Genomic DNA, 24,703 nt, shown 5'->3' with positions numbered 1-24,703 from the left:
GAGCATCATGGTTTACAGGAGCACTTGGCTATAGGAGCACCATGGACTACAGAAGCACTTGGCTATAGGAGCACCATGGCGACAGGAGCACTATGACTACAGGAGCACTTGGCTACAGGGGCACCATGGACTACAGAAGTACTTGGCTACAGGAGGACCATGGCTTACAGGAGCACTTGGCGACAGGAGCATCATACTACAGGAACACTTGGCTACAGGAGCACTTGGCTACAGGAGCACCATGGACTACAGAAACACTTGGCTACAGGAGCACCATGGCTATAGGAGCACTTAGCTATAGGAGTACTATGGCTACAGGAGCACTTGGCCACAGGAGCACTTGGCTACATGAGCACTTGGCTACAGGAGCACCATGGCTACAGGAGCACTATGACTACAGGAGCACTTGGCTATAGGAGCACTTGGTTACAAGAACACCATAGCTACAGGAATACCATGACTACAGGAGCACCATGACTACAGGAGCACCATGGCTACAGGAGCAACATGGATACAGGAGCAACATGGATACAGGAGCCCTTGGCTACCGGGTGAGAGTGAGGCTAGTCCAAAATGTGTGTTGAAAGGAAGGGAGGGAGAGAAAGAATTGAAAAGAGAATAAATGTTTATTATTTATAAAGATAGTACCCCAAACCAGGAAAGACATAAACATAAATGTCCCTCCTAAAAGTCTGAGTCAAAGGAAAACTGAATGACAAGAACGCACAAGGAAAGGTTCACAGAGATGCACAAAAAGGAAAATCTACACACCAGCCACATCTCTACATCCTAAGACACCATGGCTGTGATCCAATCCAAATATCCTCGGATGGACCTCCAGGCCACTGCACCATCAACAAGCTTCCAAGGACCACTAAGTCTGCCATGAGGAAGACAGAAGGCAACTTGTATACACTATGGAGGGCAAGGCTATATCAAGCCAGATTCCAAGCTGCTCCAGACATGAGACAGAATGAATGGTGTGTCCACACAATGGGACTTCTGCTCAGCCATCTGTGGTATATGGATGAAAATGGCCCCAGGGCTCATCCAGAGTGACACTATTTGAAAGCATTAGGAGCTGTGGCTTCCTGGAGGAAGAGTGTCACTGTGGGTGGGCTTTGGACTTTGAGATTTCAGAAATCCAAGCCAGGTCCAGTCTGTCTGTCTGTCTCTCTCTCTGTCTCTCTCTCTCTCTCTGTGTATGTGTCTGTCTCTGTCTCTATATCCCCCACCCACCCACCTCCTGTGGAACTCTCAGCTTCTTCTTCTGCACCATGTCTGCCTGCCTGCTGCCATGCTCCTTGTCATGACAACAATACACTAAACCTCTGAAACTGTAAGCAAGTCCCAAGTACCAATTAAATGCTTTCTTTCATAAGAGTTTCTGTGGTCACTGTAGTCCCTGAGTAGAATACCACAGGAGCCGTCAAAGCGGCAGCACTTCCTGTCCCAGCCATGGCAATTTTACCACCACAGGAGGCAACCTCCTTTCCCACCTCAGCCTGCAGCCATCATGAGGTACAACCACAGGAGCTCAGGCCTTTAAATCCTACCGATCCTCACTCTGTAAATCTCTGCCCTGAAAAGTTCTGCCCCCTAAGAAATCCTATATAAGCCCTGCCCTTTGTTTAATTTGTTGATGTCCTCTCTCAGGTGCAGAGGCTGCCACCCATGGCTCCATCCCTCCACACCCTGGATCCTCCCAATAAATCTTTAATGAGACTTGCTGTCTGATATAACCCTCTCATCAGAAGAAGCCAAGAAGCAAAGAAGTGGAACAAGGTGGTGATGCTAAGGGGTCAGTGAGTATGGCGGGTTGGACTGTATGCTGCAAAGAAATGTGATGGAGCCCTGACTCCTGACACTTTGAAAGTTGCTTTAGAAAAAAAGAGAAAAAAAAAGCCTTTGCAGATGTAGTCAAGTCACAGTGGACTGAAGCAGACTCTGCATCCAATAACTAAGTGATTCAAGGTAGGGACTCAGACTGACAGAGGCACAGCAGAGAAGCAGGCCATATGGGACCACAGGCCCATTGGAAAGCATGCTTCTGTGAGTGGGACTCCTCAGCCACTCACTCTGTATTGCTGTGATACAGCAGCTACTGGAGATCTCAGGGACAGAGATTCTGCTCTCAGAGTCAGATAGAGTTAAGGGAAAAGATTGGGCATATGCAAGATACTAAATAAATATAAGACAGTAAACTGCCTCAGAAACTTTTCAAGTTTTAACCAATTAAGGTCTTAGATTCAGTTTATGCATCTCAAAAATAGGACCAACTGTACCAAACTCCATGAGGCTGGACATGTGGATATAGTCAGGAGCACACCGATTGTGTTATTATGGGAATGTAACAGTTATCATATGTTAGTACATATTAATCTACTACTATCTGGTAACATATTGTCTTAGGAATTTGTTGCTGTGAAGGGACACCATGACCCAAGACAACTATTATAAAGGTAAACATTTACTTGGGGCTGGCTTACAATTTCACAGGTTCTGTCCATTATCATCACAGTGGGAAGCTTGGCATCCTACAGACAGTCTTGGTGCTGAAGGAGCCAAGAGTTCTACATCCTGATCCAAAGGCATCCAGGAGGAGGCTCTGACTCCACACTGGGTGGAGCTGAGCATAGAGCTCTCAAAGTGACATACTTCCTCTAGCGAGACCACACCTCCTAATCATTCCATGAGCCAAGCACTCAAACACATGAGTCTATGGGCGCCAAACCTATTCAAACCACCATACTTACCATGCTTATAATACAATATTACTATTACTGCTGTATCAAGCCAGAAAGCAACGCTGGTTTAAGGTCTGGTGTTGTTCCAAAGTGGCTCTTACCTGGGGAGGCATTAGGCCACACCTAGAGATGGTTTTGTTATCATAGTGGGAGGAAGTGCTATTAGCACACAAAGGAGAACCAGCAAAGATACTACTTAACACTCCATCATGGAGCCACCCGGGAGCAAAGAGGCACAGGCCCTATGGCAACACTGCGGAGGTCAGTGAGACCCGGGTAGTTAGAGCTTCCAAAACCAAAGATGTCACCTTCTCATCAAATCAGACTTGAAATTTGGAAAGATAAACTATTAATAAAGTGGCTAACAAGCAACCCAGGCCTGATTTTAAAATATATTTACATTTTCTTCTAATTTAAAAAAGTAAAACAACAACAATAAAACAAAACAAAACAACCAACACTGCTTTGGGAGAGAGATAGCCCAAGGGCTAACCATCAAGTTCTGCTCTGCAAACACCAGCAACGTGCAGAAGAACCACATGCTGAAAGCTACTGGAGACCGAGCAGCTAAACCCCTTGCCTAAACCTTGTAATTCCAACCAGTCAGTGGGTGGCTGGATCCGTCCTAGAGAACTGGCACAGATAATGATCCCTTATCTCTCCCTTGTAGCCACGTCTGAATTATTGCCTGACTGCAAGCGGGCTATATCTCCTGGGCTGCTGCCTCTGGCATGCAAAGCATCTGCAGTTGCCTCCTTGAAGCTACTGTGTAAATACAGCAGCGCATACTGTACATTTCAAACCCAGCCTGTTTACCAAGCCTCTTTCCCACAGACTGACATCACGGATAAGCAGACTCTCTAATGGTATTTACTCAGTTGAGAGGACTTTAGAGAGATGGTGACCCTATGGACAGGGCAAGAAAACATCGGTTTTGACAAAAGTTCATTAGGTTCTCAGGTTGTCCTCTCTACTGGGAACATATGACTTGCTCTTTTGGTCATGACGATTACCATTCCAAAAACCTGTGAGCACATAAATTTCACAGAGAGATCAAAGTGACATGTGATGGCAAAGCCACCTGTGAAGAGCAAAATCAGCTGCTAAGTAAGATAACATATGCCTTAGCTCTGTATTTATTGACTAGTTTTGTGCAAGTTCACCCATAAAAGCTGCACTATCCTGGTTCGAGAACCATCTCTAAAGATGATAACTTTCATCAAGTTATCGGTGAACATGTCTCAGTGAACCCAAAGTTTTAACTCAGCCTTTGAGTTGAATGACAAAATAAAAATTGACAATACCATGCCAATTTTAAATACAGGGAGCAGTGCCATCCCTGGGTAGGTAGTCCTGGGTGATGTAAGTCATAGGCTAGTGAGTGTGTGCTTGTGTCTGTCCTGAGAACTGTTTGAGATAAAAACTGTAAAGATAAGGCTTGTATGGACCTCTTCCTGGTCATCTCAAGAAGAATATGAATGCAGAGCACAAAGGCAGAAGGAGAAAAACACTTTCCAACCAACTAAGATACTTCACTCCCCCAAGGAGGGAACACGCTCAGCACCTAGCCATTCATGGGCACAGTAACTGCATAACCATTACGAACATCATTTAAATTAAATCAAAAAGCATACTGGAGTTGCCCGTAGGATGTCCTTAACCATTTATTTTGATTTATACAAGAGCTCTACGACAGAAGTAGTTTGAAAGATGCTATTGGAATGGAGTGTAGCCTCCCCAAGGCATGGAGGGATTACGGAGTGATGTGGATGCATCCAATGCTCAGAGTACTAGCTTAGACCGCAAAAGTTCATTCAAGCCTACCTGGGATCAAGAGGTTCACAGTTAAGACGTAACAATACGTGTGTTTAGAGACAGTGAAGGCCAAATGTGACTTTAATTCAATACTTAGGATTTAGACAGCTACTACCCTCACTTGAGAAGGATGATGCTCTAATAGGCAAACACTTGGCTGGTGCTCACCTCTTCTTCTTTGTGATAATAAGCACATCGTTGAACAGGAAGAAGTAGACCTGCTGTTTGGACATCCTCTTGGAGAACAGCACTGTGTCTTCCACATAGGCTGTCAACTCCCCCCTTTTCACCAACCACCGGGAAGAGGAGACCAGGGGGAAAGGCTGTAAAGAGAGAGAAATTCAGTACCCACCTCCAAGTGAAGACCAATAAGACATTATAATCTCATGAGATGTATCATTATCTGGCAGGCAAACCATGGCAAAATACACTTGGAGATGGCATATTCTCCAAGAGAAAATAACATTCATTTTTGAACATTAAAAACACATTGGCCTGCCCATACAAAACCAAAACCACAAGAAAATGTTATTGGGCCACAAAATTCTGACGTTACTATTACTCTGAACTAGAAAAGAATCCTGGAGTAACTTAAAACTGAAAAACTTAGTGACAAAAATCTATCAGTTGTTGTAAGTATCTCAAAGTAGAATAGAAACATGGGAACTCATAGATTCCTGTAGTTGACAAGAGACAAGTCTAAAAGTCTCTATTCACTTTATGAACTACAAAAGGGCTTTTCAACAAACAAAACTAAAACAAACAAAAAAATAAAACAAAAGAGAGAGAGAGAGAGAGAGAGAGAGAGAGAGAGAGAGAGAGAGAGAGAGAGAGAAAGCAAGAAAAATCTACTGAGCCACATTCTCAAGACCACGTGTTTTTAAATCCATACAGTTTGCACTGTGTAAATGCATCGTTGAAAGCCTCGTGCCACTGTCTGGCTATGAAAAGGAAGTCCTTCTCCGGATCCCTTATAATCTCCCAGAAAAGGCTGCATCCAAGGAATTACGTATTGCATTTTCTTTAGTCAGCTTTGTATAAGCCAAATGGCAAACTCTCAGAACCACAGACTAATGTGTACCCCTTAGAGTTTTTCCTTTTTAAAAGAAAATAAAGCTACTAGAAATACATAGTGCCCAAATATTGATTTAAAAACATATATCCATGTTCCAAGGTATACAGAATACAGGCACAGTAATATGGCACAGCAGATGTCATTCTATTACAATGAAGAATGATTAAAAAAGCTAAAGGAAATTGAGGATATTATGGAGGAAATGAAGAAATAACAAAAAAAAAAAAAAAAAAAAAAAAGGATTTCAGGTTTCCAACTTTATAAAGAGCTTTTTATAAGAAGGTTGTTCACACACAGATTCACATAGATTCAGCAAGGAAGATGCAAGATTCTGCCTAAACCCAAGCTTTGCAAACTGGTTTTTAAGGAAGGCCGTGGAGTTTCCGGTCCCTTAAAAATCATACAATTATCTAACAGGAACAGCAGGGCCCTCCCTGTAAGGTCAACAGAGAAAGGACTGCTTATGATACCTCTGACCAGTGTGCTTAGGAATCCTTACAAAAACATGTGTCAGGATGGGTCCCCAGGAGCTGCAGGGGCCGGAAGCACAGGCTGTCTCACCTTCAGGCGGCAGCCCTGGATCTGAACCAAGGACGGTTATAAACGAGTTCCAGAATACATGCCATCCTATGACAACTCTTTGTTTAGGAGCTAGGTAGGGTTTTCCACTGATTTGTTGTTTCAAAGTAGAATGATTTTTTTATACCCTTTGAATTCCACTAGGAAATGCTAAATTTTCATTTATTCACTCAAAGCTGAGAGGAGTTTTCAGAATGTCTTTGCTTCCTTTAACAATGAAAATGCATTGTGTGAAAAAAACTCCTCCTTCCTATTCTTTCTCCCCGATCCAGCTCCCACACTGACTCCTGCCTCTTCAGGTAATGGCAGATGCTAGATCTTTCTGTGCCTTTTCAGAAATTTCTTTGGCAAAACGTTTTTTTCTTAAAAAAAAAAAAAAAAAAAAAAAAAAAAATTTTTTTTTTTTTTTTAAAAAAAAAAAAAAAAAAAAAAAAAGAATCATTTTTGTTTTCATTTAATGATACATAATTTGCATTGCTACCTAAAACTCCAATCAATCATCCTTTTTTTTTTTTTTTTTGGTCCCCCAAAGTCAGATGGTTCTGCTTCATGTACTATATTGCTGCAATTAGTCCTCTATGATTGATATCAGGATTGTTTTTTATCCACTGCTAAAACAAGTACTACGTAAATAACTGTGTAATCTTTATAGTCACCAGTCCAGAATCAGCCATCGGAAGCAGAACTACTGAGTTACAATAACTTGCTTTGTAAATCTGACAGTAAGTTCCAGGACTCAGATGGTCCTTTCTACTAGCAGTCTACAAAGTGCCATTTCTATAACCTCGTCAATAGACTGTCTTGTCATTCTTCTGGATTGTTTCCTACCTGAATGTCCATTAGCAATTCCTAAATGAAATAAATTCTTTTTTCAAATATGCAAATAGGCCCTTGCCCTTCCCGCCTGGCAGAAGCTTTCTAACTTGTTATTTTTAGTATCTGTTCCCTGTCTTTTCCCTGTCACTCAGATTTTACATCTGAGGTATGGTGTGGATGCTGTATGATCAGGGCTGCCACTACCTCATGTGCAAGCTGCCTCTGCTTTTTGTCTTTATGGTTTCTGTATAGAGAAACATTAGTAAATTTCACAGAATGAAGTAAGCATTGTTTTCATTTTGGGGGCCTCTATATTTGTTGTATGTTCAGGGGTTTCCCTTACCCTGTGCATGCTATCTCTCCCAAGCACACCTGATCACCTGATTGTGTGTATAATTCTTGGATGACTCACTCAACCTCTTTGAACTTCTATTTTTTTCTCCTTTAAAATGAACTGAATACTTTTTCTTTTCTTTTTTTTTTTTTTTTTTTTTTTTTACTATCCACCCAGAGTTATAAGGCCGTACATTGTATTAAATGGCATTTCAAAGTGGTCTACATTAGTCAATAATCTATATTATGAAAATAAATCTGCATTTACATTATTAGAGTCAGGATATTATAACAGAAGAATTGGCACCACCCTTCAGTCAGGACACTTGGGCCCTCAGCCTGGTTTCACACTTATCCTGATCTTTACCATCATTAGTTGAGTGACTCTGTTCACAGCTATTCTCTGGGTCTTATTTTCTTCATCTATACAATAAAAGACTGTGGCTGTCCCATCAGTGCTTCCTAAAATCTGTACCATGGTAGAGAACGTGCCTTCTGCAGAATCCCCTTACATGTTAATCACTAGGAAACTACTGTGTAAAGTTAGAAAGCGTTGCTGAGAAAAATAGATGGCCATTTTAATCACCTAATTAAATTTATGTTATAGAACAAAACAGAATCACAATCCTAAGCTTATTTATCAAGAACTCCAGCAAAGAGTGGGCATGGATTTATTAAGTTTGCCACCGACTGTCACTTTCTGCTTGTCTGTTCATCCTGACATCTGCTCATGAGCAGTATCAGACAAGAAGTATCAGGTGGCATGGACCCAAAAAGTTATAAAATAACACGCTTGGAAGAAATGGACCACTAGCTATCATTTCTGCATAAACAAAGTAGTATTCTTACTTACTTTATAACACTCTATTCCAGCCCAGGGCATACCATTATTTGGCAGGACCTACTGACAGTGCTTGATGATTGTCACCTTCTAGTACTTTATCAAATATCACCTGCAAGTACTTTAATTCCATGATGGTTTCCTGGCGAAGGTCATACCTTCATGGCCTGGAGAGAAGCCTGGAGACTCCCTTAAGAATCTGGGGAGCCAGATTCTTTCAGCTCTTCTTCTCAATTTATAGTCCTTCATTGAAAAGCTAGTTCCAATTTACCTCGTTAGCCTCAACTTCCTCTGTTTAGATAAGATTCCAGAAGCAGTAATACAATAAACACAGACAGAAGGCTACCTTGATTTTAAATTCCAGCTGGGAATTAATCGTGTACATCATCTCTGTCCGCTCCATCTTCCGTGCTCCTTCATTGCACAGTCGAACCAACTGGGAACACAAAATAAGGAGAGGTAAGAAATCTGAAGAGCAGCCTCATTATTTTATTTAATTTTATTTGGCCCCTTCTCCCACAAGAAACCACACTTTCGACTTTCCCAGAAAATGATCTACTTTCCAGAAGTTCCAGGGACCCATTTCTGATAGTTAGAGAACTCACAGCTCCACCCAGGAGGGACACTGTGCCCAGATATGAAGCACATGAATAGGAGAGAAAAGTGTGGTTGGGGATGGGGTAAAGGACTCAGAAGATTTTCAGAGATGTGTTTCCTCTGTGGCTCTGCACCCTCCACATGAGGTTTCATCACACATATTAGGTCTCTAACTACTCTAATCCTGTCTTCTGTCTGGCTTTTCCTTACCTATGAGAACCCAACTCTACCTCAGGGCAGGCTACAGCTCCTCCACTCTTCCAGACCAGAGCAGCAGGAGTCTGACTACCAACTTTCTAGGCAAAATCTAAGCAGTGTTACATGTCAATCATGGGACCACAAAAAGATTCTGGAAAGGGAAAGTCTGGTAATTCTTCAACAATACCCAACTAAGGGAAGCTCTGCTCAATTAAAAATATTGAATGATCTGCAAATAAATGGTCCATGAGCCTTTGATGAATACTTAGTAAATATTTAGGTCACTGGACTAATCCTAAAGTTTGCAACCTGGACTTTAAAGAGTAAAATAATAAGTCTATTTAAAGCGGATACAAAGAAATATCTTCTCCCATTCATGAAGCAAGCAAGCAACAGGAGATATCCAGGAAGTTTCTGGCATGTTCCATCTCCACTCCCCTGTGCCTTGCTCATATGTCACCCGCAGGGATGACCATACTTTCTTCTGCTCTCTCAGCCACACTTACTTAACAGTAACTAAACATACAGCCTTCTATCTTTAAATAAATATCCCTTCCCTGTCAGCCACAACTCTTTCTCTTTGTACTACAGGCCTGGATCCTGAAGGAGCCAGCCGCTGAGCAGCTGGCTCTATGGTTCGCACCCCCTGCTCACTGCTCAGCATCTTTCAATGTGGTTTCTGTCTCATCTACTCGAGGATGAACTCTACAAATGGCTAAATCATACGCCTCTCTTCCTCTCTCGGGAGCATCCATGAGCTAATTGCTTAGCCATTTTCTAGGTTATCCTGTTTTCCCCTCCTCTAACATGCCTTATTTGCTTTTACGTCTCCTATGCTGGCTACTTTCCTCTAAATAAGACTAAGTAAGTATTAGTGTTCCCTGGGAATTTTACCACGGGCTTCTATGCTCTCTATCCTGCACCCTCACACCAGGTAGACCCCTTTACACTCCAAGCTCAAATATCCCCTATGCTGATGATTCCCAGATCCAGGTCTCCAACGTTTGGCTTTCCTCTAAATTTTCATGCAAAATTCATGTTTTATAAGATCTGCATTATTATATATCCAGAATGGAATTCATCTTTCCACAGTATGAAATTTAAAAAAAAAATTGATCCAGTCGTCCAATCGGGGATTATATTTCTTTGACTCCTGTCTTCACCATTTCCAAACCTACTATACATATTTATCTACACAGGCACACACAGCTTCTTCTCGTCTTGTTTGAATTTACATCTCCATCATTTTATCATCATCTGAGACCATGGCTTCCAACTCCCTAACATATGTAACAGGCTCCTCCCCTCTTCCCTCTCATCCTCCCCCCTTCCTGCCTCCCAATGAATTCTTCAAATCCTCCAACACTTTTATTTGGGTCTTTACACAACCCAAACACTCTTTCCATGCTTGGCTGACAGCTATTCTTGCTGTAGATCTCAGTAAAAATATCACTCTGTGCTCTACCCCACCCCATCAGTCATCACCCTTTACTGTAATTCTATTTAGTGTATGTCTTTCTCTTTATTCTGCACATACCATGAATGCGATAACCGCATCTGCTTATCAGCAACACTCACAGGGCAGCACTAGCCCTGCCACAGTAGTTGATACTCAATAAATATTTGTTGGGAGGAGAGAACCAACAAATAGCTCTTAACACAGCAGACAAAAGGAGATATGAATGGGTACATAAAACAAATCCTATCTGAAACAGTCAACACCCAAACTAACTTGAATATGTCTGCGTGAATCTCAGTCTTATATAACAAGCACAGGCCTGCAAGACTCTCCCAAGATTTCTACATGGTTTCCTGATATGGTTACCTTGCTCACTTCCTTCAAGGCCCTTTTGCAGACTTCATACTTTGGAGAGTCCTTGGGTGTTTTTTGACAGATAGTCTAGGATGAGATAAAAAGAAGCAATGCCAATTGATTTAACATAGGTAGCAAAAGAAACTATTTAGCCATTTCCTCTTACTCACATAATGGACTGTTTCTGAACACAATGTTAGGGATGAGGATATTAAAATGTAACTAACAAAACTAGAAAATATTCTTTAAATACATAAAGCCTAAGTGAATCCAGCTAAATACCCAGGAAGACTTCAGAGGTCAGTAGGTAGGCTGACAAATCTCATACCTGCCTTATGCTAGGGATTTACCCATGGGCATGTGGTTGGTTGTAGATAAACATCACTTTCCTCCTCTGCAAACTGCGGCAATGGCAGGTATAAAACAGGCTATTGCAAGAGGCTGATGCTTGTCTTGTTCTGTTTCCTGTGCAGGGATCCAACCTGGCCTCGCCCCTGATGAACAGGTGCTCTTCAGAGCCACCTCCCCAGCCTTGTTCCAAGAGTTCAATGGTAAGTGATCTACGCATCTTATCTAAATGCCAAGCATACTGTCAGCTCCCAACAAAGTAGAAGTTACTCTGAAGATCCATTAAAAGTAAGTTGAAATATGAATGTCTAAAATATGAAAATATGATCCTAAATCTTTAAAAATACAAAAGTTTTGACTGTCAGGATTACCACAAATGGAAAACTGTACACCATAAAACTTTTGTGTGCACAAAGTTATTAGATATAACTATCTTTAGAATATGTATACAAGCTATGCTTGAGACACCAATGAATTTCATATTTAGATTTGGGTTCTATTCCCATGACATCTCATCATATATATATAAAAATACTCCAAAATTTTTCAAAATGTAAAACACATCTCACTGCAGCATTGTTAATAAGGAACACTCAGTGTGTACATATAACTTTGAAAGCTCAGAGAACCAAGCTAATTGTTTTTAAAATGCCCATCCCCTTAACGAATTTAAGTATATTTCTGAGTGACATAGAATTTAAGAGTGAGCGCTTTAAAGTCATTTGATTTTGCCTGGGTTCTCACATATGACAAAACAGATGATTGGCAAATGTCATCAGGCAGGGGCGGAATGTGGTCGGTAACTGACAGTCCGCTGTGTCTTAACTGCAAATGAGTGTAGTCTGTAAATCTGCAAGTCCGGCACTGGGAGTGCTACATGAGAGAAGTATGGAGGACCACATATGTGGGTTTATATTAATGATTCTCTCCCTTCAAAATTTTGACCTAGTATAAGGAAGGCATTTATGCTAAAACCAGTTCATACAGACACATAAATTAAGCAAGGTTTTTAGAAAGAATCTTTAACCATATTATGAGCCATATATACATCTAATACCTCATGTTTTGTTCTATTGCACTTTTAAAACTCTGTTCATGATTCCAAAATCAATGTTGTTCCCCTTAATGACATAAAAGGAAGATGAGAAATATTGGGTTATTTCCATGATGCCAGACATCATTCACTGGAAGCTATGTAATAAAATTCTGGATAAAATTGTGTGTATACATTAATTATCTGAGAAGACAGGCTACAGCTTCACTCAGAACCTCCAACAGGATTATGATACAAAAGCATAAAGAGCCCACTATGTAAATACTGTAAACACCCAACATCCTGTTTCTGGGGTGTTAGAAATAGGATTACTGTTCTGTATAACCAATTGTATCCAAATTTGGTTTTAAATAATTAATTGTTCATACGTTCTATCTTTAGAAAGGCTAAATATTGATCTAAAAATATTTCAGATTATTCAAAACTTCAAGTTGCTCACTGGGCCAGTGATGGACCACATATAAGATTTACAAGGTTACTTCTCTTAGACATCCTGAGGTCGAATTATAAAAATACTCTCAGTGATACTACACGGCACTAGCACCGCTAGCCATGCTTTTCTCAGAACGTACCCCCATTGGTAACCCGCTCTGACTATGCTTACACAGGAAATCCTTTCCTAAATTACAAGCGATGACTGACAAGAAGGAAGAACAGGACAGGGACAGAGCAGGAAAGTGACAACCGTCACATGTTTTGCTGTGCTTCAAACTTCCACTGCTGTTTGAGAGTATCTTTGCATTTACCGTGGAATATAGAAGAGGGAACATATTATTGCAACTTTTCCTGATTATGTAACTCTGATTAATTTTCCTATATTTTGATCTATAAAGGCAAACACATAAAAGCTGATATCGTGCCAACATAATGACCCAATTTTAAAGTACATCTGTGCCAATCTGTCCTAATTAGATCAGAAGACACACTCTGCCCAGTGGCTAAGCAAGCCCTGTCACAGGGCAGATGGTACCTGCTCCCTTCCCTCAGCATGCCTCGTCATTGCTCAGAGTCAAACTCTTGCTTCCATTATGGAGGTCACCTAATGCCAAAAGGACGCTGGATTTTTAACTCGCTTTACACAATGCATGGTAAAGACTATGGGAATCACATTTCCAAGTGAAACTGAGCCCAAAAGCATCTCAAAACATTCAAGATGGAAGGGATCTAAAACAAAGTGACCGTCCGAGGTCTCAAACTTAGTGACTCAGGCAAAAAACAGAATCCAGGCCTCTTGACCTCAAAAAAGCCAATATCATTCCCATTCCAAAAAACATGGGTAATGTAAGCAAGTTTCACCAGAGTGACCACACAAATCTAAAATAAAGATAAACTCCAGCGATCTCAAACACAGACAGATTTTGCAAGTGGATGGCATCTTCTCGATTAGGGGGTTTTATAAATGAGGTATTCATCGATGTAAGCAAAATAGCAGTTACTTAGTTAATCACACTTATGGCAGCCATCAAATTATGCCTTACATCCATCAGCAAGGGAAGGCGTGTCACTCTCTGCATGGGGAGAATGAGAAAAGAGATCATGGGTAAGTTCCTGCAGTCTTCATGGGACTCGATCCTTGACAACACTTCCTTAAAGGAGGGGTTGGTTGCTCTGCAGGGAGACAAAGCAGAGAGAAACTTCAAAATGTGTCTTTTGCAAGCATAAAAGCAAATGAAACCACATTACCAAATGCAAGGTCGGTTCCACATTACCAATGATACATAAGCACATAGACAAACATACACCATAATACACTGGAAACCATAGGTGGCTTTTCTGCCTTTTATAGTTAGTGTTAAACATAAGCTGTGGCACCCTATAGGATATTAATAAAACATATAAATTAGGAAATGCTAAAAGTGGGATGTAAACAAGAGAACATAGTCTTGTAATGGAGAACACAATTATGACTTGACATAAATCAGATCTCAAACTTGATCATAGACGAACACAATAATCATGCTTCATACCACAGCCCTGGGCAGACCCAAGACAGAACTGTCACTTAGGTAATATTATTATTATTATTTTGACCTTTCCAAAGATCCTCTTCCTAATAAGAAAACTGTTTTTTTTGTTTTGTTTTGTTTTGTTTTTTGCTTCAATGGGTAGGTGGGGGTGTGGTTTTTTGGCCAGGGTTAGCCTCCAGGCTCCCTTCCACCCTGTAAGCCTCCTGAGTCCTAGGATTACAGGTTTGTGTAGCCAGGAAACACACACATATACCAGAGTATTTACTTCTCTTCATCTACTGAGGTGAAAATGGCTGTGATGCTGGCATATATCCATGCACTGTTGCCAGAAACTCCATAGAGAATCTCAGTGGAGGTGTTATAGAACCTTAAAGGGGGATGGGGTGGAGATTCCAAGGGAATGGAGTTTACAAAGACTCCTAACTTGCCACACACTTAAAAACAAAATAAAGTCAAACTGAAGTTTTCTGACCCTAAGCCCCATCTACATCTCTCGTTTGCTCCTGTAGATGTCTGCGGAATCTATAGCCCTCGTGCCCCATGGGACAGGAGGGTTGCCGAGCTACTGGGCTGTTCAGAACCAAGGAGGACAGTGGCCATGATGGTTATTTTATAAAAAATACCATTCAATGTTCTGTTCAGGCATCAATGGGAGGAGAGGTCCTTGGTTCTATGAAGGCTAGATTGATGCCCCAGTGTAAGGGAATTGAGGGTGGGGAAGAGGGTATTGGAGGGTGGGTGAAGGAATACCCTCATAGAAGCAGGGGGAGGGAGGATGGGATAGGGGATTTCTGGGGGGCTGGGGGGACTGGGAAAGGGGATAACCTCTGAAATGTAAATAAAGAAAATATCCAATAAAAAATACCATTTGAAAATTAGATGATGTGGTTCAAGACTACTAAAGTGTGAAACATCAAAATATCAAGTTACACAGAAATGTCTTATTTTTATTGTCTCACACTGAGAAGTTTTAGATATCCTTTTCTTGGCAGTTTTTTTCTTTTCTTGTTTGGTCCTCTTCACCCCCACCCCATGTAGCCTTGGCTATCCTGGAACTTGATCTGTAGACCAGGCTGGCCCCAAATTCACTGAGATTCACTTCCTCCTGCCTCCTAAGTGCTGCCCAGCTCCTGGACAGTTTTAAAAAGATTTTTAGGAAATGAAAAACAAACTTCATGTAGGTTTCATATTTAAATTCAACAGGTCCCGGGCTCCTCCCATGCCTGAAATGTTGTAATTAGCAAGTCTGTAATGAATTTGAGAATCTTTGCTGGCTAGATTTTGAGGAGTCCTGGGAGTTTCCAACCTGCAGCTGAAGTAGAAATCACTGCTCCAACCTTGAATGCCCCTAAAGACACAAATGCTAATTTCCAAATAAAAGCTCCCATGATGATTTGATTAAGGTAATCTAGACAAAAATCTATTTTCGAGAGCCACATAATACATAGCAGTAACTATTCACATATTTTTTAATCCTACGAAACAAAATAAAAAGCAATGTTCTCTCTAATCCAAGGCTTGGCTTTCAAGCATGACCATGTATGCTCAGTCACAGGGCCCTAGAAGAGAGTGGGATAAGAGAACGTGAAAGATGTGATTTTTGTTTTTCTTTGGCCTTCTGCAAAATATGGAGAAAGTTTTGGCATCACATGGGTAGAAGCCAGATATTGGGCTAAACACCCTGAAACCACTGAGAAGCCACCACAACAGGCTTATTAGCCTTGAAATCTCCAAAGTACAGGTGAGTCCTTCTTCACACAAAATTCATAATTGGAAGATAGTGGCCGGGTGCTCCATCCTACCCTTGAAGCATGGCACGGGAGACACCCTCATCAACCTTCCTTACTGCGTTGGGAACAGGTAAACTGAGGCCACCTTTGGCGTCTTAGTCTCACTAGGAAAACAATTCAAAGATGCATTCATGTTCAAGGACAACTGTTTGAGAAGAAGGTATCAGGAGTAGGCAAGTGAAAAGCCCAGATGGAGGATGGACATGGGGAGGAGGAAGACACAAAGTAATGCCTTGGGAAATGAAGGTTGGCAAGCAACTGAATGGAAAATGGTGGGCCCAGACTGGGTGAAACATGTATAGAAGTGCTGAGCCAAGGGTCTGGGTTCAGAGGGCCCCTGACTCCAGGCACTTGTGTCTCAGAGCAAAGGATTCTACCAGGGGTATATGCTTGTAAGCAGAAATACAAACAGCTTATTAAGAAAGGGCAAGAGTTCTCATCCAGGGACATGATCCTTCTGTAGGACAGTTCTGTGACAGCAGCTTCTTCAGAGTTTATATCTGAAGAGTTTTTTCACCCGTGACGATTGCCAGGGGAAACCCAAGTGGAGAAGGTTTCCTGACTTCCTCTCCCAACCAGCTCTTTCCATATGTAAATCTTGGTGTTTCCTTCCCTAGGTCCCTATTCTCCTGGTGCACTGTCACCATCCCCTGAGCCTCTTCAAAGACCTCACACCCAGCCTGAAGTGACCAGAGAGATTCCATAAATGCCACTACTCTAAGGACGAGTGAGAATGACAATAGTCAGGAAGCCCCACACCGGGTTTATGGTGGACAACTACAGTATAAAATAGTTGCTTAGGACAACTGGGGCCTATACAAATAAAACAGCAGAGACACTGCTCAGCAGCTTGTTGACTCTTTCAACGAGGAAGATAGGCTTGCACCTCACACCCAAACTCTCAATAATCTAAAAAGGAAAGAAGTGTGGAGAGAAAGAAAATGCTTGGCTCTTTCTTGTGGCATAGTTAATCTTCAAGCTTGTCTCACTCTTCTGTTCTACTCTTCCTGCCCCACTCAGATCTACCCAGGGAGGGAGAGGGGGGACCCTGCAGCTCCTATAAACAGCTTAGAGAAGTTAGAATACTAAGGGACACCCTGGATCCTACTGTCTAGCTCCACTTAAGAATCCCCTCTTGCCCTCTGGCAAACCACTTAATGGCCAGTTCTTACTTGTTTAGAAAAGTGGGACATTGTCTCAGGACAATTAAGAGGAAGAAAGGTGTGTTGTGGGCGGGGCACAACAACAAATTCAGCTTACTTTAATTTCCTAAATGCTTTAGGAAAAAAGCTCTCCAAGTCTCAACACCCCCACTCCAAAAGTGACACTTTTACTCCTGCCATGGAGGAAACTGTCAACTAAGAGACATGTCTATGATTGATCTTCCTCAATGAGCTCTAATCAAAAGTTAGATGATCAAAAACGGAGCATTCAACACTGCTTACAGCAACTTCTGCAGCGTGCGCTGTTGGTAAACTTCATTGGTGCAGTACTTCACGTAAGGGTCAAAGGTGGATGCTGTATGCTTTTCTACAATGTCACTGATATCCTCTATGAAGATGTTATTCTGGTGTCTTGCTTCCAACTCTGTGAAGAATCTAGAGAAAAAAAAAGGAAAAAAATCTACATCTTCTATAAATTTTAATAGACAATAACTATCCCCATGTAGGGTTTAAAAGTAATAATACTACACAGTGTGTAAAAAATTAAGAGATTTTTTAGGAAGCAAATACAAAACAATCCCTACCCACAAAGAAAACTGTTGAAAATTTTTTCCAAATTTAAATGTACTACCATTACTGCTTTAAGTGTTAATCTTTTTTTTTAATTAGATATTTTCTTCATTTGCATTTCAAATGCTATCCCGAAAGTCTTACACCACTGATAATCCTGGATATTTCTCTGCCTTTGGACTTTAAAAAAAATAAACAGATTTTTCTACTCATTAAGAGCTCTCCCTGATGGAGATGATGGGGATGGTCATGCTTACAGATCTGGTCGTGTACAGGAGAAATCAGACCATGCATGTTTTTCCACCCCAGGACGGGGCAGGTAGAGGCAGGAAAGTCAAGAGTATGCATGCAACCTGGGCTGCACAGCAGGTTCTAGGCCAGCCTCTGAAACCTAGTGAGGCCCTGTCTCCACAACAGACAAGAGGAGGAAATGTAAGCATGTAAAACCACCACATGACGGCTGAGAAAAGGAGTCTGAAAAGAACCCAGTCTGACATGCCCTTCCAAAATAAAAACATTTTTCAAGAATATTAATATGCATAGTATTTTATATGCTCATAGTCTCATTACACTGCAATTCAGAGTAATCAGGCCTCATTAATGAGACAGATGAATGGTAATTTAACATTGCCTGATTTTGTTATTACACACACTTTACACACACACACACACACACACACACACACACACACACACACACACACATTCATTTTCTATGGCTCTTTTGGCTACCAGGACTGAATACTCTCATATAACTATGTGTTTCAATCTCTACTTTCAACTCTTTGTGTGTATGAACAGGGAGATGAGAGAATTCAATAAGAGTGTGTCTACCAAGGCATGATCATTTACAACCATGAGCCAGTACAAAAGATTCTGGGTTACATGCCAGGGAACGTTAACTCACAAAAGGGAAGTTAAATAATATACATTCCTTCCCCTCTGGTAGTGACTGGTGGGAATCATGGGACAATTACAATAAAGCAGAGATGTGGCAGGATAAAAAGTAATAATATTGATACAAACTTGATTTCCATGCCCAGTTTGTTTGTTTGTTTGTTTTTCTTGGAACATAGATTTTTAAATCCTTGGGGTCTCCATACCAATAGTGTCTCTCATGATGAGTAGGCACATGGAGACTGGGGAGGCTTAGGTAGGTAGAGAATGCAGGTTAACAGCCAGAGAAGCCAAGCCACCAAGTTGAAATTTTCAGTGTCTCCCCTCCCTCACCTTCAAGGAGAAATGACAGCAGGTTTTAGGTTGATTTAGCAAGGGTCTATCATCTAATATGTCTATCCATTGACACCTTTACAAAGACCCTTAAACAATGAGTTTCCAAGAGGAATGAACATGCTGAAGTGCTGGTTGGCAAGCCTGGAGAGGGCATGGAGGTTCTGATTCGCATGCCCCATCCCTTGCACTAGGTAGCTCTTCATTTGTCTCTCCCTGAAATGTCTTCCTTTTTTTTTTTTTTTTAAGTTTTTTATTATTTTCTTTATTTACATTTCAAATGCTATCCCAAAAGTTTCCTATACCCCTCCCCCCACCTCTGCTCCCCTACCCACCCACTCCCACTACTTGGCCCAGGCCTTGCCCTGTGCTGGGTCATATAAAGTTTACAAGACCAAGGGGCCTCTCTTCCCAATGATGGCTGATTAGGCCATCTTCTGCTACATATGCAGCTAGAGACACGAGCTCAGGGGATACTGGTTAGTTCATATTGTTGTTCCACCTACAGGGTTGCAGCCCCCTTAAGGTCCTTGGTTACTTTCTCTAGCTCCTCCATTGGGGACCCTGTGTTCCATCCAATAGCTGGCTGTGAGCATCCACTTCTGTGTTTGCCAGGCCCTGGCATAGCCTCACAAGAGTCCGCAATATCAGGGTCCCTTCTTCCTTCTTAATGAGCTTGATTATGCTAAAAATGCCTTCCTGCACTCTGTGGGCTGCTCTAGCAAACCACCCAACAAGAAAGAGCATAGGTTTGAAGGAACCCCAACTTTGTAGTAGGACAGAGGTAACGATAACCGGAGACCCAGTAAAAACCCCAAAGTTGAGGTGGGTAACTAAATGTATGGGTGAAGAGGCCATGAGGTGGATCAGTCATCTGTGAATGTAAGATGGTACAACGGGAGGAGAGGAGAGCCACACACTACAGCCTCTCATTCAGGAAATGGGGAGTTTATGAGGCTGAAATGCGAACCACAGAATAAGAAAGCAGACAGAAAAGCCTGCAGAACAGATGAGCCCTAGACAGCAAACTTGGCTGTGTGACCCCAAGAATTACTGCAGGATAGAAGCCAGTAAGTCATCAACCATGGACAGAAGTGGGACAGAGAAGTGACGAGACAGACGGCCAGCAGTCAGGAATGTGGATGCAAGATCATGAAGAGAGGGAGCACAAATTGGGCAACAATTTGGAGGTAAAATGAATAGCACTGAGAAACTCAAAGAAGATGCTAGGGTTTCTGAGAAGGAGTTCCACATGCAGAGCAGGTGGGTCATTACACCCTGAATGGAGACAGGGGCTTTAGGAGGGAGGATAAGCAGCAGCGAGGAAGCCATCCATTCTGCCTTCGTGATGTCCAATAGACAATTGAAAACACGCATCTGTGAGAATTCAGAGGCCCTGGAATTTGAGGCACAGCAGGGTGAGGACTGCTTCATTTTCAGCTGGATTTCACATAATTTAGAATATTTATAACTGATTTGAATCCAGCTGTTTTAATAGAAGTTTTAATAAAATATTCAAAGAAAACTGATAAAAGCTACTGTAAGTGGTCACTATGTAAATCCAAAATATAAATATCTAATGCATTACTCTTCTTTATAGATTCTTGCCTTTAGCAACTGTTAACAACCTAAATAATGCAATATTACATAAGCAAAACAATATCTCTGCTTTCCCTAGCAAAAAGGAAATTTTTGTTTATTTTATTGTTTGTTCAGAACATTTGCCAAAATACAGGATCGAAAAACAGGGTACTAGTGGGATATCTGTCCATTCAACTTACTTTCATACAACATAAACAAGTTGTAGATACTTTATTTTGGCATAAACATAATAAGAGTGTAATTTATTACTTTCAACATTAAAAGAATCTGTGGGTTATTTGGAAAATTTGCAAACTTTGCTAACCAAGCTGAGTTGCAAGAAGGCCAATATATTTCTGAAGAAGGTGACATCTCAGTAGTCAGGAAGGCTGGTGATTCATAGCAAATGTGCAGCCAAAGGAAAACTCAGGTTCTGAATGAAACTGGACCAAGTTTAAGAAGCCATCTGGCAGATCACACTGAAATGGAAATTTAGACTTCAACTCTGTGAAGCCTCTTATTCTTCCCTCTGTACAAGCACCAACAGTCAGACTGCTCACGACAGCCGAGGTGTACAACTGCCACCCCCAACACCAACACTAACCACTCTGACTGTGTACATCATGAAAGGGGTCAGGGCACAGAGGGGTCCCCTGGAACAACTCTCTAACCAGAAATCCTTGCTCACTCACCCACATGACTGTTAACACACCATCACCAGAGCACCTTATTCGGCCACATTCCTCCAGCTCTTCCAGAGACTGCTACCTTTTCAGGCGAGTTCCTGAGCCTGTCAGATCACCAGAGACCCAAGCTCAGCCTCTCAGTGGGTAGGAGTTCCAAAGAACACAAGTGAAACATTTGTTTGAAGAAAGACTGATGTAAGAACAAACTCATGATGCATAAACCATCCTTTGACATTTCCCAGAGGCATAGGGCCTCCATATTCTTCAGTCTAGGAATGAATTCAATGAATCTAAAAATGGCTGGATTCTAAGATGTGTAACTATATTTCCGAGGAGAATACAAATTCAAGAGTAAAATATTTGTTTTCTGGATGCACGATGACTGCACTTAGCTCCATTTGACCATTTATAATAAGTAGACTAGAACTATGAAGGTGATGTAGCAGTGGCCTGCAGCCTATTCCTGACCAATAGGCTTCTTAAAGATATCATGAACCTCACAGGCAAATGGATGAATCTGAAAATTATTATACTGAGTGAGATAACCCAAACCCAGAAAGACAAATACCATAGATTCTCTCTTATTTGTTGATCTTAACTGTGAATCTTTTTATTTGGGTATATAACTTGAAATACCCAAAGAACTCAGGAAAGAAGAAAGGGACTGTGGTGTGGGCTGAGGAATAGGAGACGAGAGAAGGAACTCTAGAAAGGGGAATGGTGGGAGGCAGGCCCTATGAACATGAGTGGGTAATGGGAAAATAGAGGGCTGTAATTTGGGAGGGAGGGAGAAAGGTAATACAAGGAAAAAAAAAGGTAACAATAAGGATGTTTGAAAAAGCTACAGGGATACATACTGTTTTATGTATGCAAAAGTGAGTGTGTGTGTGTGTGTGTGCGCGCGCGTGTGTGTGTGTGTGTGTGTGTGTGTGTGTGTGTGTGTGTGTGTGTAGTATAGTGTTACGTGACATAGGGTGTTATAGTCATGCACTAACAAACAAAAACTCTAGTGCCAGGTGTGAAAAATCTCACTTTTCTAGTTGTGGGTTGCAGAACACATGACTCTGCATGAGAGTCATGAGTTAGAACCACTGCCTATGGTTGCCTTCCACAACTTGTAATAAGACCCTACTGCTGAAGAACCCACATGCACTGGACACAGAACTTGGAAGACTTGAGCTATAACTGATCTTAATAGGAACTAATCATTTGAAAGTCCTTGGTAAGCTGCCAAGCAAGGGAAGGAGCAGTGGGTAGGCCCCCATGGTGGACTTGAGGTCTGTTCAACAGCAGGTGATTCATGCCTGGTAGTGTAAGCCTAGGCAGCTACCTGTGGCTGGAGAGGTCACATTGCTGAGAGGAAAATCTAACTACCAGTTTCCTAATCCAATATCATTTCTTACTGTGTTCTAAATACTTATACCTACAGATAAATGTAGCTCTCACCCCTCATTTAAGAAGTTTCTTTTTAAAATAGATAGAGACTATTGTAAAATCTAGAACTGATCAAAATAAAGAGAGTGAGTAATGATTTTTGGACACCTAACCCCAAACTAATACATCCAACAATGCAACTACTACACCCAAGGCTCAGGGACAATTGAGGAAGAGGAGCCAGAAAGACCATAGATCTAAGGCTCAGGGTATCTGCTGTTAAATAGTATCCCCTAGGGATGACAGGGAAAATGCACCCATAAAATCTCAACAACACAGCTTCCTGAACAAGACCAGAATCCTAATAAAACCAGATAACACACCAATGTGAACAGGATAAGCCCATGAGCCCATCCCTATATGAACTAAAGATGGCCAATGGCTGCTGAGAGACAGAAAATTAGTTTCCTCCAGAGATATACATCCACATAGGATGACGCCCAACCCCAAATGGTCAATCCCAGTCATGTGTAGTTGTGAGCAATGATCAATAGAGATGTGTATACTTATATGTATAATTAAAGAAGAGACTATAAATGGTGCAGAACAGAGGTAACATGATGAGTTTGGGGTCGGGGAAGGCAGTGTTAGGGACTGAAATAGATACAGTGTTCATATACAAAGTTCCAAAAAATAAAAAAAGAAATCTGGTAATCAAGCTTGAACAGCAGAAGAGAGCCCTTGGAAAGACTGCACAGTAAGGCCGGACATCTACAGAGGAGATTAAAACACAACACAGGGGGCTGGTGAGATGGCTCAGTGGGTAAGAGCACCCAACTGCTCTTCCGAAGGTCCGGAGTTCAAATCCCAGCAACCGCATGGTGGCTCATAACCATCCGTAATGAGATCTGACGTCCTCTTCTGGAGAGTCTGAAGACAGCTACAGTGTACTTACATATAATAAATAAATAAATCTTTAAAACACAACACAGACCCAAGGCTTGCTTTTCAGAATATCCTCTAGTGTCTAGCACAGGGCAGCAAGGTTTGGTGGGTGTCACAGAACAAACACTCTGTGAGTCCTGAGCAGGGCCAGTGTTTTATGCCTCCCAAGCTGTCTCAGCTTTTGTGAGACAGTTACTGTACCCATCTTAGAGGTAAGAAAACTGAGACTGTAGAGTGCAAGCAAAAATTCTAAGCCCCTGAGCTTTAGTTTGAACCCAGAGCCAGAGGCCTTCAGCATCCACACAGCCTGTGATCAAAGCAGTAAATCGGCTGCCTCTGCCCTCCTGTGCCTACCTGACAGCCCTGGCCAGTCCTCAACACACACATCCAGGAAACAACAACAGCTGGGACTAAAAGAATTGCTAGTGTCCACAGACAGCTGTTGACTAACAGTGTGATGCAATCAAAGACTGCAAAGGCCTTCCCAGGAGACCTAAGCCATGGTACAGTCGTATATGAAGACAGTACCATGCTAGGCTCGGCCTCCAGAAAAGGTCATGAGAGAGGTCACCCAACAATGACAGCTGGTCCTGGACTAGAAACCTGGAGCACCCGACCACAGTGTCGGCAGAATTACCCACAGACCATCTCTGCCCCTCCCTCACTTTGTCCCCTGAAGTCCTCCCCTTTGCCCAGCGACCCCCTACTCATGGCTCAGATTACATTCTATATGCTACAGGAAGCCTTCCCCAACTCCACTGGGTTGGGTTATGCTCCTTGCTTTATGACTTTACTAGACAGTCTTAACTATTGTTCCTTCTTCCTACTGTAACCACAACTAAACATTTTATAATTTGTATTTGCGTCTGTATTACTTAAGTCAGGGAGGAGACGTTGTTCTGCTGCATTCACTGTTATATATACAAGACCTGCCTATAGGCACTTCAACTTTGGAGACACCCAGTGTTTGATAAGTAAATAGAGAATAAATATAATTTATTGCTTCAGATTGAATATTTTTATAAAGGTGAAAATTTCTTTTTATCAAGAATGTGCTAAGCAAAAATAGAAAGTTGTCTTTCGCCGGGCGTGGTGGCGCATGCCTTTAATCCCAGCACTCGGGAGGCAGAGGCAGGTGGATTTCTGAGTTCGAGGCCAGCCTGGTCTACAAAGTGAGTTCC

General features: G+C 41.8%; 1 protein-coding gene across 3 annotated transcripts in view; it reads right to left on the bottom strand.

Annotated features, from left to right (window-relative positions):
• The window catches only part of Arhgef26 (Rho guanine nucleotide exchange factor 26), a 116,926-nt gene that overhangs the window by 27,807 nt on the left and 64,416 nt on the right, over positions 1–24,703 (bottom strand). For all 3 annotated transcript variants that reach the window (XM_021195906.2, XM_029537881.1, XM_029537879.1), the window contains 5 exons: positions 17,419–17,571; positions 13,695–13,824; positions 10,827–10,901; positions 8,553–8,642; positions 4,731–4,885 (listed from right to left, as the gene is read on the bottom strand). In XM_021195906.2, coding sequence (XP_021051565.1) covers positions 4,731–4,885; positions 8,553–8,642; positions 10,827–10,901; positions 13,695–13,824; positions 17,419–17,571 — 603 coding nt within the window. The remainder of the gene's footprint in view (positions 1–4,730; positions 4,886–8,552; positions 8,643–10,826; positions 10,902–13,694; positions 13,825–17,418; positions 17,572–24,703) is intronic.

The sequence above is a fragment of the Mus pahari genome, chromosome 4, assembly GCF_900095145.1.
Source record: "Mus pahari chromosome 4, PAHARI_EIJ_v1.1, whole genome shotgun sequence".
Taxonomy (NCBI): domain Eukaryota; kingdom Metazoa; phylum Chordata; class Mammalia; order Rodentia; family Muridae; genus Mus; species Mus pahari.
The sequence above is the reverse complement of the archived record's forward strand: the minus strand, read 5'-3'. Positions and strand labels throughout refer to the sequence as shown.